The sequence below is a fragment of the Hyperoodon ampullatus genome (genome assembly GCF_949752795.1).
Source record: "Hyperoodon ampullatus genome assembly, chromosome: X".
Taxonomy (NCBI): domain Eukaryota; kingdom Metazoa; phylum Chordata; class Mammalia; order Artiodactyla; family Ziphiidae; genus Hyperoodon; species Hyperoodon ampullatus.
Genome location: NC_136913.1, coordinates 45,093,555 through 45,110,912, shown reverse-complemented (window position 1 = coordinate 45,110,912; position 17,358 = coordinate 45,093,555). Strand labels below are relative to the sequence as shown.

The window sequence follows — 17,358 nt, the reverse complement described above, 5'->3', positions numbered from 1 at the left end:
CGTGGACCTGTCCACCAGAAAGACAAGATCGAGCTTCAACCACCAGAACACAGGCATTAGTCCCCCCCACCAGGAAGCCTACACAACCTACTGAAACAACCTTAGCCACGGGGGACAGACACCAAAAACAACGGGAACTACGAATCTGCAGCCTGCAAAAAGGAGACCCCAAACACAGTAACATAAGCAAAATGAGAAAGCAGAAAAACACACAGCAGGTGAAGGAGCAAGATAAAAACCTACCAGACCTAACAAATGAAGAGGTAATAGGCAGTCTACCTGAAAAAGAATTCAGAATAATGATAGTAAAGCTGATCCAAGATTCTATTTCCCAGATCCAAAATCTTGGAAATAGAATAGACAATATGCAAGAAACAGTTAACAAGGACCTAGAAGAACTAAAGATGAATCAAGCATCGATTAAAAACACAATAAATGAAATGAAAAATACTCTAGATGGGATCAATAGCAGAATAACTGAGGCAGAAGAACGGATAAGTGAGGTGGAAGATAAAATAGTGGAAATAACTGATGCAGAGAAAAATAAAGAAAAAAGAATGAAAAGAACAGAGGACAGTCTCAGAGACCTCTGGGACAACATTAAACGCACCAACATTCGAATTATAGGGGTTCCAGAAGAAGAAGAGAAAAAGAAAGGGACTGAGAAAATATTTGAAGAGATTATAGTTGAAAACTTCCCTAATATGGGAAAGGAAATAGTTAATCAAGTCCAGGAGGCACAGAGAGTCCCATACAGAATAAATCCAAGAAGAAATACGCCAAGACACATATTAATCAAACTGTCAAAAATTAAACACAAAGAAATCATATTAAAAGCGGCAAGGGAAAAACAACAAATAACACACAAGGGAATCCCCATCAGGTTAACAGCTGATCTCTCAGCAGAAACTCTACAAGCCAGAAGGGAGTGGCAGGACATAATTAAAGTGATGAAGGAGAGAAACCTGCAACCAAGATTACTCTACCCAGCAAGGATCTCATTCAGATTTGATGGAGAAACTAAAACCTTTACAGACAAGCAAAAGTTGAGAGAGTTCAGCACCACCAAACCAGCTTTACAACAAATGCTAAAGGAACTTCTCTAGGCAAGAAACACAACAGAAGGACTATACCTACAATAACGAACCCAAAGCCATTAAGGAAATGGGAATAGGAACATACATATCAATAATTACCTTAAATGTAAATGGACTAAATGCTCCCACCAAAAGACACAGAGTGGCTGAATGGATACAAAAACAAGACCCATATATATGCTGTCTACAAGAGACCCACTTCAGACCTAGAGACACATACAGATTGAAAGTAAGGGGATGGAAAAAGATATTCCATGCAAATGGAAATCAAAAGAAAGCTGGAGTAGCAATTCTTATATCAGACAAAATAGACTTTAAAATAAAGACTATTAGAAGAGACAAAGAAGGACACTACATAACGATAAAGGGATCGATCCAAGAAGAAGATATAACAATTGTAAATATTTATGCACCCAACATAGGAGCACCTCAATACATAAGGCAAATACTAACAGCCATAAAAGGGGAAATCGACAGTAACACAATCATAGTAGGGGACTTTAACACCCCACTTTCACCAATGGACAGATCATCCAAAATGAAAATAAATAAGGAAACACAAGCTTTAAATGATACATTAAACAAGATGGCCTTAATTGATATTTATAGGACATTCCACCCAAAAACAACAGAATACACATTTTTCTCAAGTGCTCATGGAACATTCTCCAGGATAGATCATATCTTGGGTCACAAATCAAGCCTTGGTAAATTTAAGAAAATTGAAATTGTATCAAGTATCTTTTCCGACCACAATGCTATGAGACTAGACATCAATTACAGGAAAAGATCTGTAAAAAATACAAACACATGGAGGCTAAACAATACACTACTCAATAACGAAGTGATCACTGAAGAAATCAAAGAGGAAATTAAGAAATACTTAGAAACAAATAACAATGGAGACACGACGACCCAAAACCTATGGGACGCAGCAAAAGCAGTTCTAAGGGGGAAGTTTATAGCAATACAATCCCACCTTAAGAAACAGGAAACATTTCGAGTAAACAACCTGACCCTGCACCTAAAGCAATTAGAGAAAGAAGAACAAAAAACCCCCAAAGTTAGCAGAAGGAAAGAAATCATAAAGATCAGATCAGAAATAAATGAAAAAGAAATGAAGGAAATGATAGCAAAGATTAACCAAACTAAAAGCTGGTTCTTTGAGAAGATAAACAAAATTGACAAACCATTAGCCAGACTCATCAAGAAAAGAAGGGAGAAGACTCAAATCAGTAGAATTAGAAATGAAAAAGGAGAAGTAACAACTGACACTGCAGAAATACAAAAGATCATGAGAGATTACTATAAGCAACTCTATGCCAATAAAATGGACAACCTGGAAGAAATGGACAAATTCTTAGAAATGCACAACCTACCAAGACTGACTCAGGAAGAAATAGAAAATATGAATAGACCAATCACAAGCACTGAAATTGAAACTGTGATTAAAAATCTTCCATCAAACAAAAGCCCAGGACCAGGGCTTCCCTGGTGGCGCAGTGGTTGAGAGTCCGCCTGCCAATGCAGGGGAAGCGGGTTCGTGCCCCGGTCTGGGAGGATCCCACATGCCGCGGAGCGGCTGGGCCCGTGAGCCATGGCCGCTGAGCCTGCGCGTCCGGAGCCTGTGCTCCGCAATGGGAGAGGCCACAACAGTGAGAGGCCCGCGTACCACAAAAAAAAAAAAAAAAAAAAAAAAAAAAAAAAGCCCAGGACCAGATGGCTTCACAGGCGAATTCTATCAAACATTTAGAGAAGAGCTAACACCCGTCCTTCTCAAACTCTTCCAAACAATATCAGAGGAAGGAACACTCCCAAACTCATTCTACGAGGCCACCATCACCTTGATACCAAAACCAGGCAAGGATGTCACAAAGAAAGAAAACTACAGGCCAATATCACTGATGAACATAGATGCAAAAATCCTCAACAAAATACTAGCAAACAGAATCCAACAGCACATTAAAAGGATCATACACCATGACCAAGTGGGGTTTATTCCAGGAATGCAAGGATTCTTCAATATACGCAAATCAATCAATGTGATACACCATATTAACAAGTTGAAGGAGAAAAACCATATGATCATCTCAATAGATGCAGAGAAAGCTTTCGACAAAATTCAACACCCATTTATGATAAAAACCCTGCAGAAAGTAGGCATAGAGGGAACTTTCCTCAACATAATAAAGGCCATATATGACAAACCCACAGCCAACATTGTCCTCAATGGTGAAAAACTGAAACCATTTCCACTAAGATCAGGAACAAGACAAGGCTGCCCACTCTCACCACTCTTATTCAACATAGTTTTGGAAGTTTTAGCCACAGCAATCAGAGAAGAAAAGGAAATAAAAGGAATCCAAATTGGAAAAGAAGAAGTAAAGCTGTCACTGTTTGCAGATGACATGATACTATACATAGAGAATCCTAAAGATGCTACCGAAAAACTACTAGAGCTAATCAATGAATTTGGTAAAGTAGCAGGATACAAAATTAATGCACAGAAATCTCTGGCATTCCTGTACACTAATGATGAAAAATCTGAAAATGAAATCAAGAAAACACTCCCATTTACCATTGCAACAAAAAGAATAAAATATCTAGGAATAAACCTACCTAAGGAGACAAAAGACCTGTATGCAGAAAATTATAAGACACTGATGAAAGAAATTAAAGATGATTTAAATAGATGGAGAGATATACCATGCTCCTGGATTGGAAGAATCAATATTGTGAAAATGACTCTACTACCCAAAGCAATCTACAGATTCAATGCAATCCCTATCAAACTACCACTGGCATTTTTCACAGAAGTAGAACAAAAAATTTCAAAATTTGTTTGGAAAAACAAAAGACCCCGAATAGCCAAAGCAATCTTGAGAACGAAAAACGGAGCTGGAGGAATCAGGCTGCCTGACTTCAGACTATACTACAAAGCTACAGTAATTAAGACAGTGTGGTACTGGCATAAAAACAGAAAGATAGATCAGTGGATCAGGATAGAAAGCCCAGAGATAAACCCACGCACATATGGCCAACTTATCTTTGATAAAGGAGGCAGGAATGTACAGTGGAGAAAGGACAGCCTCTTCAATAAGTGGTGCTGGGAAAACTGGACAGGGACATGTAAAAGTATGAGATTAGATCATTCCCTAACACCATACACAAAAATAAGCTCAAAATGGATTAAAGACCTAAATGTAAGGCCAGAAACTATCAAACTCTTAGAGGAAAACATAGGTAGAACACTCTATGACGTAAATCACAGCAAGATCCTTTTGGACCCACCTCCTAGAGAAATGGAAATAAAAACAAAGATAAACAAATGGGACCTAATGAAACTTCAAAGTTTTTGCACAGCAAAGGAAACCATAAACAAGACCAAAAGACAACCCTCAGAATGGGAGAAAATATTTGCAAATGAAGCAACTGACAAAGGATTAATCTCCAAAATTTATAAACAGCTCATGCAGCTCAATAGCAAAAAAACAAACAACCCAATCCAAAAATGGGCAGAAGACTTAAATAGGCATTTCTCCAAAGAAGATATACAGACTGCCAACAAACACATGAAAGAATGCTCAACATCATTAATCATTAGAGAAATGCAAATCAAAACTACAATGAGATATCATCTCACACCAGTCAGAATGGCCATCATCAAGAAATCTAGAAACAATAAATGCTGGAGAGGGTGTGGAGAAAAGGGAACACTCTTGCACTGCTGGTGGGAATGTGAATTGGTACAGCCACTATGGAGAACAGTATGGAGGTTCCTTAAAAAACTAAAAATAGAACTACCATATGACCCAGCAATCCCACTACTAGGCATATACCCTGAGAAAACCATAATTCAAAAAGAGACATGTACCAAAATGTTCATTGCAGCTCTATTCACAATAGCCCGGAGCTGGAAACAACCTAAGTGTCCATCATCGGATGAATGGATAAAGAAGATGTGGCACATATATACAATGGAATATTACTCAGCCATAAAAAGAAACGAAACTGAGCTATTTGTAATGAGGTGGATAGACCTAGAGTCTGTCATACAGAGTGAAGTAAGTCAGAAAGAGAAAGACAAATACCGTATGCTAACACATATATATGGAATTTAAAAAAAAAAAATGTCATGAAGAACCTAGGGGTAAAACGGGAATAAAGACACAGACCTACTTGAGAATGGACTTGAGGATATGGGGAAGGGGAAGGGTAAGCTGTGACAAAGGGAAAGAGAGGCATGGACATATATACACTACCAAACGTAAGGTAGATAGATAGTGGGAAGCAGCCGCAGAGCACAGGGAGATCAGCTCGGTGCTTTGTGACCGCCTGGAGGGGTGGGATGGGGAGGGTGGGAGGGAGGGAGATGCATGAGGGAGGGGATGTGGGAACAGATGTATATGTATGACTGATTCACTTTGTTATAAAGCAGAAACTAATAAAAAAAAAAACAAAAAAAAAAAACGAAAGCTACATGACCATCTCAATAGATCTAGAAAAATCATTTGACAAAATTCAATACCTTTTCATGATAAAAGCACTCAACAAACTAGGACTAGAAAGGAGACTCCTTTACTATGAAAGAACATCTATGAAATACCCAAAGCTAATGTCACAGCTAATTGTAAAAGACTGATGCTTTCCCCCTAAGATCAAGGAGAACACAAGGATGTCCAACTCTCTTTTTGGGGGGTGGAGGATTTGTCATGTAGTAGTGAATAACTAATACAGCATTGCTGACGCTTTAGAACTGAACCCCTCTGTTCTTTGAATAAAGTACAAACTCTTTGCCATGGTCCATGAGGCCATGGTGATCTTGCTCCTGCCTGCCTCTCCAAATCCAGCCCTTAAAAAACACTGGTATAGAAAGTAGGTATTTAGTGTCTATGATGTCTAAAGCCTGGGATGATCAGAGTAGGCTTCCTCAATAGAGTGACCAACTGTCCTTGTTTGTCTAGGACTGAGAGGGGTCCTGGGATGCAAGACTTTCAATGTTAAAACTGGGAAAGTCCTAGGAAAACCAGAATAAGTCAGTCATTCAACTCTTGGATGGTAAGGATGTTCAACTCTGAACACTTCTATTCAACACAGTACTAAAGGTTCTAGCCAGGGCAATTAGGGAAGAAAATAAAATAAAAGGGATCCAGATTGGAAAGGAAGAAGTAAAACTACTTATATTAGCAGATGACATAGTCTTATACATAGAAAATCCTAAGGAACCCACACACAAATATTATTAGAACTAATATACAAGTTCAGCAAAGTTCTGTGATTCAAGATCAAGATACAGAAATCACATGTATTTCTATACCCTTGCAGTGAACAACATGAAAATGAAATTATGAAAACAATTCCATTTACAATAGAATCAAGAAGAATAAAATGCTTAGAAATAAATTTAATAAAAGAGGTGAGAAATTTATACTCTGAAAAGTACAAAAATATGTTAAAAGAAATTAAAGAGCTAAATAAATGAAAAGACATCCCATGTTCCTGGATTGGAAGACTTAGTATTAAGATGGTAATACTCCCCAAATTGATTTACAGGTTCAAGGCAACTTCTATAAGAATCCCAGCTGGCTTATTAGTAGAAATTGACAAGCTGATTCTAAAATTTATACGGAATTGCAGAGAACCCAGAAGAGCCAAAACAATCTTGAAAAAGAAGAACAAAGTTGGAGGAATCACACTTCCCAATTTCAAAACACACTACAGAACAACAATAATCAAGATAGCATAGTACTGGCATAATGAAAGACATGTAGGTCAATGGAATAAAATTGAGAGTTCAGAAATAAACACATTTACAGTCAGCTGATTTTCAACAAGGGTGCCAAGACAATTAAGTGGAGAAAGATTAGTCTTTTCAATAAATGGTGCCAAGGCAACTGGATATCTATCAATACACGCAAATCAATGAAGTTAGACCCCTAACATACACCAACAAGAAAAATTAACTCAAAATGGATCAACAATCTAAGTTAAGAGCTAAAAATTTAAATCTCTAAAAAGAAAAAAATCTTAAAAGTAAATGTTCATAACCTTGGATTTGGCAATGGTTTCTTAGATTATGATACCAAAAGCATAAGCAACAAAAGAATAAATTGGATTTCATTACAATTAAAAACATTTATGCCTCAAGGAACACCAAGAAGTAAATGAAAAGACCTACAGAATGGAAGAAAAGTACTTCCTAATCATATATCTGATCAGGGACTTGTACGTAAACTATATAAAGAATTCTTACAACTCAATAATAAAAAGATCAATAACCAAATATTTTAAATTGGCAAAGGATCTGAATAGACATTCCTCCAAAGAAGATATGCAAGTGGCCAATAAGCACATGAAAGATTCCCAAATCATTAGTCATCAGAGAACTGCAAATCTAAACCACAATGAGATACCATCCCACTCTCACTAGAATGGCTGTTAAAAAAACAACAAACAAACAAAAAACCCAGAAAACGGCAACGATGTGGAAAATTCAAAACCCTCATCCACTGCTGGTAGGAATGTAAGATAGTGCAACCACTATAGAATACAGTTTGGCCGTTCCTCAATGAGTTCAACGTAGAATTACCATATGACCCAGCAATTACATTTCTAGTTACATATGCAAAAGAATTAGAAACAGGTGTTCAAACAAAAACTTTACACAGGTGTTCACAGCAGCACTATTCACAATAACCAAAAGGTGGAAACAATTCAAACGTTCATCAACTGATGAGTGGATAGACAAAATATGGTACATTCATACAATGGAATATTATTTGACAATAAAAGAGGATGAAGTACTGATACCTGCTACAACACGGATGAACCCTTAAACATCATTCTGAGTGAAAGAAGCCAGATACAAAAGATGACACATTGTACAATTCCATTTCTGGGAAACGTCCAGTATGGATAAATCTATAGAAAAAGTAGACTAGTGGTTGCCTACAGATGGGGAGGACTGAGAGGTGGTAGCTAAAGGTAGAGTTCCTTTTGGGGTTGATGAAAACATCCTAAAACTCACCGTGGTGACGGCTGCATAACTCTGTGAATATACTAAAAAAACACTGAATTGTACATTTTAAGAGGGTGAATTGTGTATGTGAATTATATCTTAATAAAGCTGTTACCAAAAAAAAACCCCACTTAGAATAATGTGTGATTACAGTGAACTCTCAATAGATGTTAGCTATTAGCTCTAGCACTATTATTAGGGTCCATTTCACTGAACTCTGAATGAGGACAAGAATGTTTATGGCATTTTGTGAGGATTTCCCTGCTAAAGTCAGAATGCTGAAAGAAATTCAAGACAAAATAACACAGGGAATTAAGGTCAAAATACACATGCAAATCCCAGGAATTTCATTCCAGCAAGAAACTGAGTAGGGCTAAATGCTAATCTTCTGGTATGATTTCTTTCTACTGGGTAATTAGCAAAGTGTCCTGTGGACCTGGCATGTTAATTTTTTGGAGTTCCCCAAACTTTTCCCCTTACCATTTGGAACCCATGCTTAGCCGGGTTATAGCTATCTAGCTGATCTATTCTATTCTTCCAGAAAGAAGTAATTCCCACTGGAATGAGGAGAGGATATAAAAAGGTCTCACTCCACTTTCTAACTCTTCTTCTAATAGAAGATTTCCTAGGAGTAAATCCTTTTCCCGATCCTAGATGAGAATACTCCTATCTACTTGCAGAACCTGTGATCAGTTCCCTATAACAGCTAGAAAACACACATTTTGGGCCTAAGGAGATAGTAGTTTCTCTACAGTAACAAGGAACAAACCTCCCCCTAAGGGTTCTAATGGGATAAGCAGACTGGCAAGCTATCAGCCAGCTGCTGAGAATCCCCTGAAAAGTTAAGTTGAGTCCACACTCTCAACCACAGAGTAGCTCAGTCAAGGACTGAAGTACTAAAATGGAGAAAAGATGAGCACAAGACCTTTTGTCAAATTCCTCAATGACAACAGCTCTTTCAATATGCACACACCATGTGGGTGGGTGACAGAGGGAGAGAGGGAGGGAGGGAGGGAGGGAGGGAGGGAGGGAGAGAGAGAGAGAGAGAGAGAGAGAGAGAGAGACAGAGGCAGAGGCAGAGGCAGAGGGAGAGGGAGAGGGAGAGGGAGAGGGAGGGAGGGAGGGAGGGAGGGAGGGGGAGGGAGGGAGGGAGAGGGAGGGAGGGAGGGAGAGGGAGGGAGACGGGTAGAGAGAGAGAGAGAGAGAAAGATTGGGGGGGGTGGTGAGATGAGGCCTATAATTCTTCAGCAATTTAGTCCATCTAAGTACCCAGAGTTAATGTAGTACTCACCACTGTAGCTCACTAAAAATGTTCTCAATGGGGACAAAAGGCAGTCAAAAGGATGTCACACCCTCTCCTTTACCATATAAAACAATGCCATCTGAGTGCCCTCATACTCACCGAGGAGCAGGTGTGCTCCTGTTTATCTTCTTGGAAACAACTTTAACAAGCTCATTACTGGCTTCCTTCTTGGGCTTGGCAGGTTGACTTTGAGAAGCCTGCAAGAAAAAAATAAAGGTGGGGGGGCTGGTCTGGAGGAGGAAGCAAGGAAATGGAGAGAGAGAGGGAGAGAACCTCAAATTAACCAATAGGTGGTTCTCACAGGAAGGTCCTGACACACATCCACACCCTGGACACCTTGTTTGGGTGTTCCCAGGAACATTGATCAAAACATCTTACAACCAGTATGGTACTGGTGCCAACTAGTCATGATGGAAGCTAGCAGTACAGTAGTCCTGGTGCATATTAGCTAAATAGCAGCCCTAAGTGATTTCAAGATACATATGATGTAGTTCTGATCTCCAATGTCAGGCATACTGGCTGGCAAATTCTCAAAAAGATGTTTTGTAAACATCACATTCCATTTTGACCCCATAAGATGTTCAGAGGGGGGGAAAGGCAATATAACTGGCTTTGCTGCCTGAGTATACCAAGATCAACTAGCTTTTCAGGATAGACCTCTAATACAACACTACCTGTGATACATCTATCCCATCTCACTGAGGGGATATTTATTTAACATGGGGCTCTGGAGAGCTCCACCAGAAACTCTAATCATGACTAATTCTATTAAACAGTAGAAGAGACCATGGGACTGTGAATAATGTCAGTAAAAATAATCTTAAAGGTTATGCCTTTAAAATGAAACAAATTGAATCTAATTATATTCCAAATAAATACCATAATCACGCTGAAGGACAAAAGAAAGAAAACAGAAGGAAATACAAGATAATAAACAACTAATCCAAGTAAACACAGACTATACACCCTCACCAAATACATCCTCAGTCAGGATGCGTTTGTGGGATGGTGGAGAATATTGCAAATAAATCTGGAACTCTTTTTAGTAGGTGTGTTTATTATGGTGGTGTGGAAGAAGTAATTCTGAAACTCTTTTAGATGTATTATAGTATTGAGTAAATGTGTTGATGATCTTGGGAACCATGGTTCTCATTGTAGAGAAGGAACATATAAACATGGATTGAGGAATACAAGAAAGAACCCTGTACATTTTGGAATGGGAGCTGTGTGGACTCATGACTTCTTAAATAGGTATATGTGTATAACATCTGAGTATACAGGAGTGTGTGTATTTGTATATATAGATATATGTGTATATATATATATGTTTAAGTACAGATATGTGTGTATCTATATGTATATATACATGCAGACATTTCCTAACTCTGTATGCAGAAAAGGCAGAAAAAGCAGACACCCCAGTAGCACACCTAGCACTGAGATCTTGGTCTCTAATACCATTCCCCACTAAAAGAAACAGGAATTCTTCACAGAAATGGTTGACTCCATGGCAATAAAATAGGTACAAGAACATCCTGGAACATCCTGTTATGCTGGAAAGAAAATGCTCAAAAAGTGATGATAGTATGTCACAAAGACACAGTAGTCAGATTAAAGGGGACCCTAGTGACCAAATCTGGGACAATTTGAGCACCAAAATAATAAAATACAATGCTGAACAACAAACCACTGAAAAAATAGGAAGTCATAAGTCTATACCAATAATAAATAAACAGGGAAGAAGGGAGGCCTCTGCTTGTAGACTGGTAAATGGGGAGCAAGTGCTAGAGTTGGAAAAATCATCATAAAGATTGTGTTAGGCAAAAATCATCAATGAATGCTAAATCTAGGGGACATTTTGATGAAGAGTGGCTATTTGGAGTCTCTTAAGAGTGTGTCCCACAGATTAGCAGTTGCAAGAGGAAAAAAAAACCAGTAATTATACAGCGGAGAAACCAGACAACATCTTGACTGGGTGATCAAAATTAACCTCACCAATGAGGGACAGATGGATGTCGTGTGCCTCCAGATGTGATACTCTAAGGACAGAACATCACCTATACAGTACTCCAGCCAAGCGTACATGACATCAATCTAATCACATGGAAACATGAGACAAACACAAAATGAGGAATGTTCTATTTTTAAAAGGGGGGGTTGGGTGGGACTGTATTCTTCAAAAATATCATAAAAAACAAAGAAAGGCTATGGAAGTTTTCCAGATTAAAAGAAGCTAGAGACATGACAAGTAAACGACCCTAGACTGGATCCTTTACTGGAGGGGAAAAAATGCTTATAACATTGACTTTACAAAGTCAATGGAAAAAAACTGGAATATGGACAATAGATTACATAAAAACGCTATATCAATGTAAATTTATAAAGTTGTTGACTGCACTGTGTTTATATAAGACTATTTCTCTGAGGAGAAATAGTGTATAGAGACTCTTTCTCTATATACACTGAAATACCCTAAGTACTTCATGGTAAAGGACCATGATGTATGTAAGCAGATAGGATAAAATGTTAGTAATACATGAATCTAGGTAAACAGCATATGTGTGTTCTTTGTAGTGTTTTTTTATTTTTGCAACTTTTTATAAATTTGAAATTATTTCCAAATGAAGTATAAAAAATTATGCCTTTGTATCATCGTATCATAATAAGTAACTACAATCCAACAGGGAATTCTTTCTTAGGCCCTCAAGTTGTTGTCCACTTCTGCTCTTCAAAGAGCTTGACACAGTTTCCATTTTAATTTCACCTAAAGTTTTACAAACTCCTTATGTGTCAGGCTGAGATCCAGCATTGGAAAAGATGTGCGTTCTTGGCAGGAGAGAGGTGGAGACCCTAATCCCCAGGGTGAAACTTTCAACTTGCCATATGTGAAGGTTCAAAGCACTAATATTTTCAGATCTAAGCTCAAGGGGACCTTTACCAGTGTCTCCCCATAATTCTTTCACCAAAAAATAGGAAAATAGAGATGACAATCCTACTGACAAAAAATAATTTAGGAAATAGACTTTATCTCCTCATCCACTGGCTTTGGACCAGCTCTAACAAATCAAAAGTCCTTCCCATGCTGAAAGGATAAAGGAGAGGGAAAAAAAGAACACTCACAGCAGACTAACTAATTAAAACAGATCAGCTCTTTTGGCAAGCCAGGACCTCACTGTGGTGAACGTTGAGGAGAAGACAGATATGGGGACATGGAAACGAAGTAATACTGACAGGAAGAAGCAAATCATCATAAAGGGAATCCCCAAAATTCAGAGAGAAAGGAGTCCTCAACCCTCAAAGAAATGAGCTCAGACGTCTGCAGAAATGCCCAACCCTGGAATGGCTTAGGTACACTGTAATGATAGAACTTTGTCTGGAAAGCACCAAAAATCATTCAAGGTGACCAGGACTTGAACGCAAAAGGGAAATGGGCTTTCTGAGCTTCTGAAAAGCTAGAGGCAGAGATACTGCTCAGGGATGCCTTGCATCCCCAACCCTGGACAAGTATGTGGCCTAACAGATGTTGAATTCAGTTGGAGAATCAGGAGGGTCCTAGCATGTGTTTCCTATTAATTTATTTGTGTTTGTTCTTTATAAATGATGATATAAACTTCACAACAAAAAAAGGACTGAGACATGGCAGGAAAGTTTTTCATATGCAGTTAGACTTTGCTTTGCACAGTGTCACTGGACTCCCATCAGGGACTCTGGAGGCCAAGGGAAGCTACATTAAGATGGGCTGCATCTGCTCCTGATTTGTGTGGCTACCTTATTTCAACCAAGTTTCTAGAGCCATGGTTAAATAAGTCAGGAAATTAATCTAACCTTACAGGTCTGTGTGGGAGGTAGCTCTTTCAACCAATCTAGAGTAAATCTGATTATGCAGGAAGCTGTAACACAATCATACATGTTGTAATCTGCATGGGGAAAAGACTGTTTTAGCACAAAGGTGGTCACATAGCATCTAAAGAGCAGAGATACAAAGGGGAGAACTTTGCCAATGCTTATCCAATCCTGCCCAAGGGGGTAAAATATTATCTAGCAGATGTAAGAATTCTGGTAGCCACAGAAGGACACTATTATAGAGGGCAGGATAGGGTTCACTAGGGTTCTCTGTATCCTAGATGAAACAGACTTCAAAACCAACATTGGGCAAGTCTTTATCTGTGAAGTGGAGATAATTATAGTATCTGCCTCAAAGGATTTTATGAGGATTAAGTGAGTGGATACAGGGGGAAATGCTTAGAATAGCGCTTGACATGTGGTAAACACTCAGGAGACATCAGTTATTATTATTTTCTAAGACCGAAGATTACCTCTGACTCAATTCTATATTCAGTTAGTAACTTTCTAACTAGTAAATTTGATTTTTTTTGCTGGCACCTTAATAACACCAGAAGGGAGGTAACTTGGAAGTGAACTCAAGAATTCTAGCCAAAATTGAGTTTCTAGATCTCCATAGTTGAAAACCAGACCATGGAACTGTGGTCATCAATGGTTCTGTACATCAGACGACATTTTTGATTGTCATTATGACTGGGATGCTGCTGGAACTTAATGCTAGGGACTAGGAATGCTGGATGAAGTCAGTCGTATACAATAGAAAAACTTTCCTGTTCAAAATGCCCATAGTGCTTGAATTGATAAACACTGCCCTAGACTACAATGAATCTACCAAAATACTTGCCTCCAAGGCCTATGCAACCAGCTGAGCCACCTCTGGACTTTATCTAAATGCAAGATCCCAAAGTTCTCATATTTGTCTACAATTTCATACCTGATAATCACTAATATTGCTTCCAGAGAGCTCCATCAATTAATCCAGATGGTATGTGCCAGCAGAAGAGCCACTGCAGTTTCTGAAATTGGATCATTGATTCCAAATAAAATTGGCTCTCAACATTCTAGAGAGGGTCAGAGTTTGGTAAACTGGAAAGGTCCCTCAAGGAAGAGGTTGTCTAAACCTTATGCGATACCATGGCAGAGGATTGGACTAGCATACTCACGTTGGTGAGATCTTCAAAAGCTGACCTCTTTTTGAATGGTCCCTGAGGTGAAGATGGAGATATCTTTGCTTGGTAATTCTCCTCTCTCTAAAAAAGTAAAAGAGGTAAATGCGTATATCCAATTGTGAACAGTCTTTTCAGGGACTTCAGATCATCTTTGGGGCTCGGGGGGGAATGGCTGAAACTCCAAGCAACTGCAGACGCCTATAATAAACCCCAATAAACTACAACAAAAGGAAATTTTGGCACCCACTGCTTAGAGAGTCCCTGAAGGAGGTAATCACTGATGATAGGGACAAGGCTGGGAGGAGAAAAGATGACTGTCAGTGTAACTCTCAGAATGAGCAAACTAGCTTGGTGAAGCTAATTTTCTCTCTTACTCCTCTCATATTCATGGCTATACTAGCCAAGATTAACCATCACCACCCCCACCACCCTACAACTCCCAGTCATTCCTTTAATATGGACGTTCCCAGGAAAATTAGTTCAATAATTTAACAAAATTTAAGTGTCTCTTATGTTAAGTAGTTGATTTAAGACATTCTCAATAAGGACAATAACACACATACCTAGATACTGATCCAGAATCAGCTCTTTATTAGCTATTGACCTTGCACAAGTCACTTAGTTTCTGAGATTCAATTGCCTCATCAGTAAAATTGGAATAATAACCTACCTCATTTGAAGATCAAATAAGAGAAAACATGTTTTTAAAAAATCTATATAAACTGTAAACGGGCAGAAATAGTATTTTAAAAGTATATAGTCCAATATGTTTTTAAACCTCATAGGGAAAATTCTGTTTTTTAAGAAAGGAGTTTGGTAATCCATATTAATCCCTTTTAGTGTATACAAGGGAGAGGTGGGGGAAAGGAGGAAGGGTGAATATTTTGGATCAAAGGGAGCTTCCTTTCTAGGTAGTGTTTATCTACACGTGCCTTACCCCACTCCCAAATGAGCAAGACTATCTCAGTGGGGTTAGAGGTTAAGGTAAATCACGCTGTAGCGCTTTTCTGTTCCATAACAGTTTTTATTTGGTGAAAGTCTCCTAAGTATCAGATTTCCTTTATGAATTGAGAACCCTGCCCTACCTATGTCAGAGAGTTGTTATAATATGAAGCAGAACACTGAGGTCAGACCATTTATTTTCCCTGTTCTCTATTTACATCATGGACAGTTAGTACATAACACAGTAAGTGATTACAAATTTAGAGAACTGGATTCATATTACAATAGAACAATCTAGCACAGTGGAGCAATCCTGAAAGAGCTGAGAAGAATTACTTCTGTTTTTTAATTGATTAAGCTAAGAAATAAGTAAACTATTAGTCTCTTATCTAGTTCATGATAAATAATCCTAGTGGAAATAATTAGCAAAAAATAAATTAGTATTTTCTCTCAAATTGGCTAAGAAATTAACTGTTGGTCTGTTATCCAATTCCTACTTAATATTACTGGTAGAAATAACCAGCCCCAAATAAAATCAATGGGTGAAACTGAACTCAATAAAATTTATATTTGCAAAATGTGCCTTGAGAGAGTTGGATTTGGAAAAATAACTGCCACAAAAGAAAACTTACAGTGGCAGAACTCTAATCAGAAAATTTGATATGGACAAAAATCTGATCAATGTATCAAATCTTTCTTGCCAAATTTACATAAGAAAAACACATTTGGCCCCTCCAAGAAAATCATTTCAGTGAGACAAAAATGAAAATGATTAGAAAGTGTTTATCTGTGCTGAGAAAAAAACAATCAAGGAAAATAAATTGGCCTAATGATGTTTGCTCCAGGAAATACTCTCTTAATGACAATTCATCAGGTTAGTAAAATTCTGATTAAAATATGAATGATGAGGAACATAGAACATCGCAGGGTCGGAATGACAAACTATCCACAAGGTTAAAACAGCAGGCTGAAAATGGGCCCATTCTTCAAATGTAATAGCTGTAAGAAGCATTATAATACATTTGTTGACCTAGTCTTCATACTCTCCCCAGGATGTACCAAGCAGCCACCTGGCAAGGTGCTTTGAGCATCTCAGAGAAAGTAAGAGTATAGATGTGATCACTAATGAGAACTGAGTATTGTTGCTTTTGAAGGTTATGGAGGACGGCCTTCATCTTAGCCATGCATTTACGGGAAAGAAGAGTTGACACTTTCTCCCTAAGTCCTAATTTGCTGGTCTTCTCCAACTACAAGGTCTGCCACCCTTTCCCACTTTCTCAGATTAAACCACACATATTTCAAAAGATGTAGGGATAAGGATAGGGACTGAACCAACACAGGAAGAGCTTATTTGAAACACTGTTCGGAGGGACAGCTTGCTCTAACCTTTTCAGATGGGCCATGATCACTGGGCATAATTCTGCTGGACTGAGATTTCTTAGTCTCACATCTGGAGCGTTGGGGTGGTAGTGGCAGTGGCATTTCTTATGGATTCAGCAGCATCTATCCAAGGCAGGGCTGCAATCAGAAAAGGACTCTTTAAAACACCATTCACCAGAAATATCAGAATTCTCTGGAGATCCTTGAGAAAACCCAGTCTCTCTATAGCATCCCTAGGAGAAAACATACTTTGATTTAGGCAGATCTGGGCTCAAATCTTGGTTCTACCACACTTAATCATGGGCAAGTGACTTAAACTCCCTAGGCTTCAGTTATCTCATCTGTAAAATGGAGATAAGTATACATACCTCTGCAGGGCACTGTTCAAATTAAATGAGATACTCTATGTAAAAAGCTCAGTACAGTGCCTTCCACCCCCTGTGGGCACTGGGACTGTGGCCTACCCCCTAGTTTAGCCTAGGAACACTGGGGACAAATTAACAGTTTTGCATACAAAATAATCAAGAACATGACAGATCATATAGTATGGAGGCTCGCTGGTAGGGTTAATGTTCTTTAAAAGGCATGGGGTCTTGGCTTCCCTGG

The 17,358-nt window shown here is 38.5% G+C and overlaps 1 protein-coding gene across 1 annotated transcript in view; it reads right to left on the bottom strand.

The window, feature by feature from the left end:
* Positions 1 to 16,854, bottom strand: part of CCNB3 (cyclin B3) — a gene marked incomplete at its 5' end in the record, with an annotated part of 60,800 nt that extends 43,946 nt beyond the window's left edge. Inside the window, 4 exon segments of the mRNA XM_079727923.1 lie at positions 9,490 to 9,521; positions 9,523 to 9,615; positions 14,425 to 14,511; positions 16,759 to 16,854. Of these exon segments, the coding sequence (XP_079584049.1) occupies positions 9,490 to 9,521; positions 9,523 to 9,615; positions 14,425 to 14,511; positions 16,759 to 16,854 (308 nt within the window).
* Positions 16,855 to 17,358: the final 504 nt, after the last annotated feature.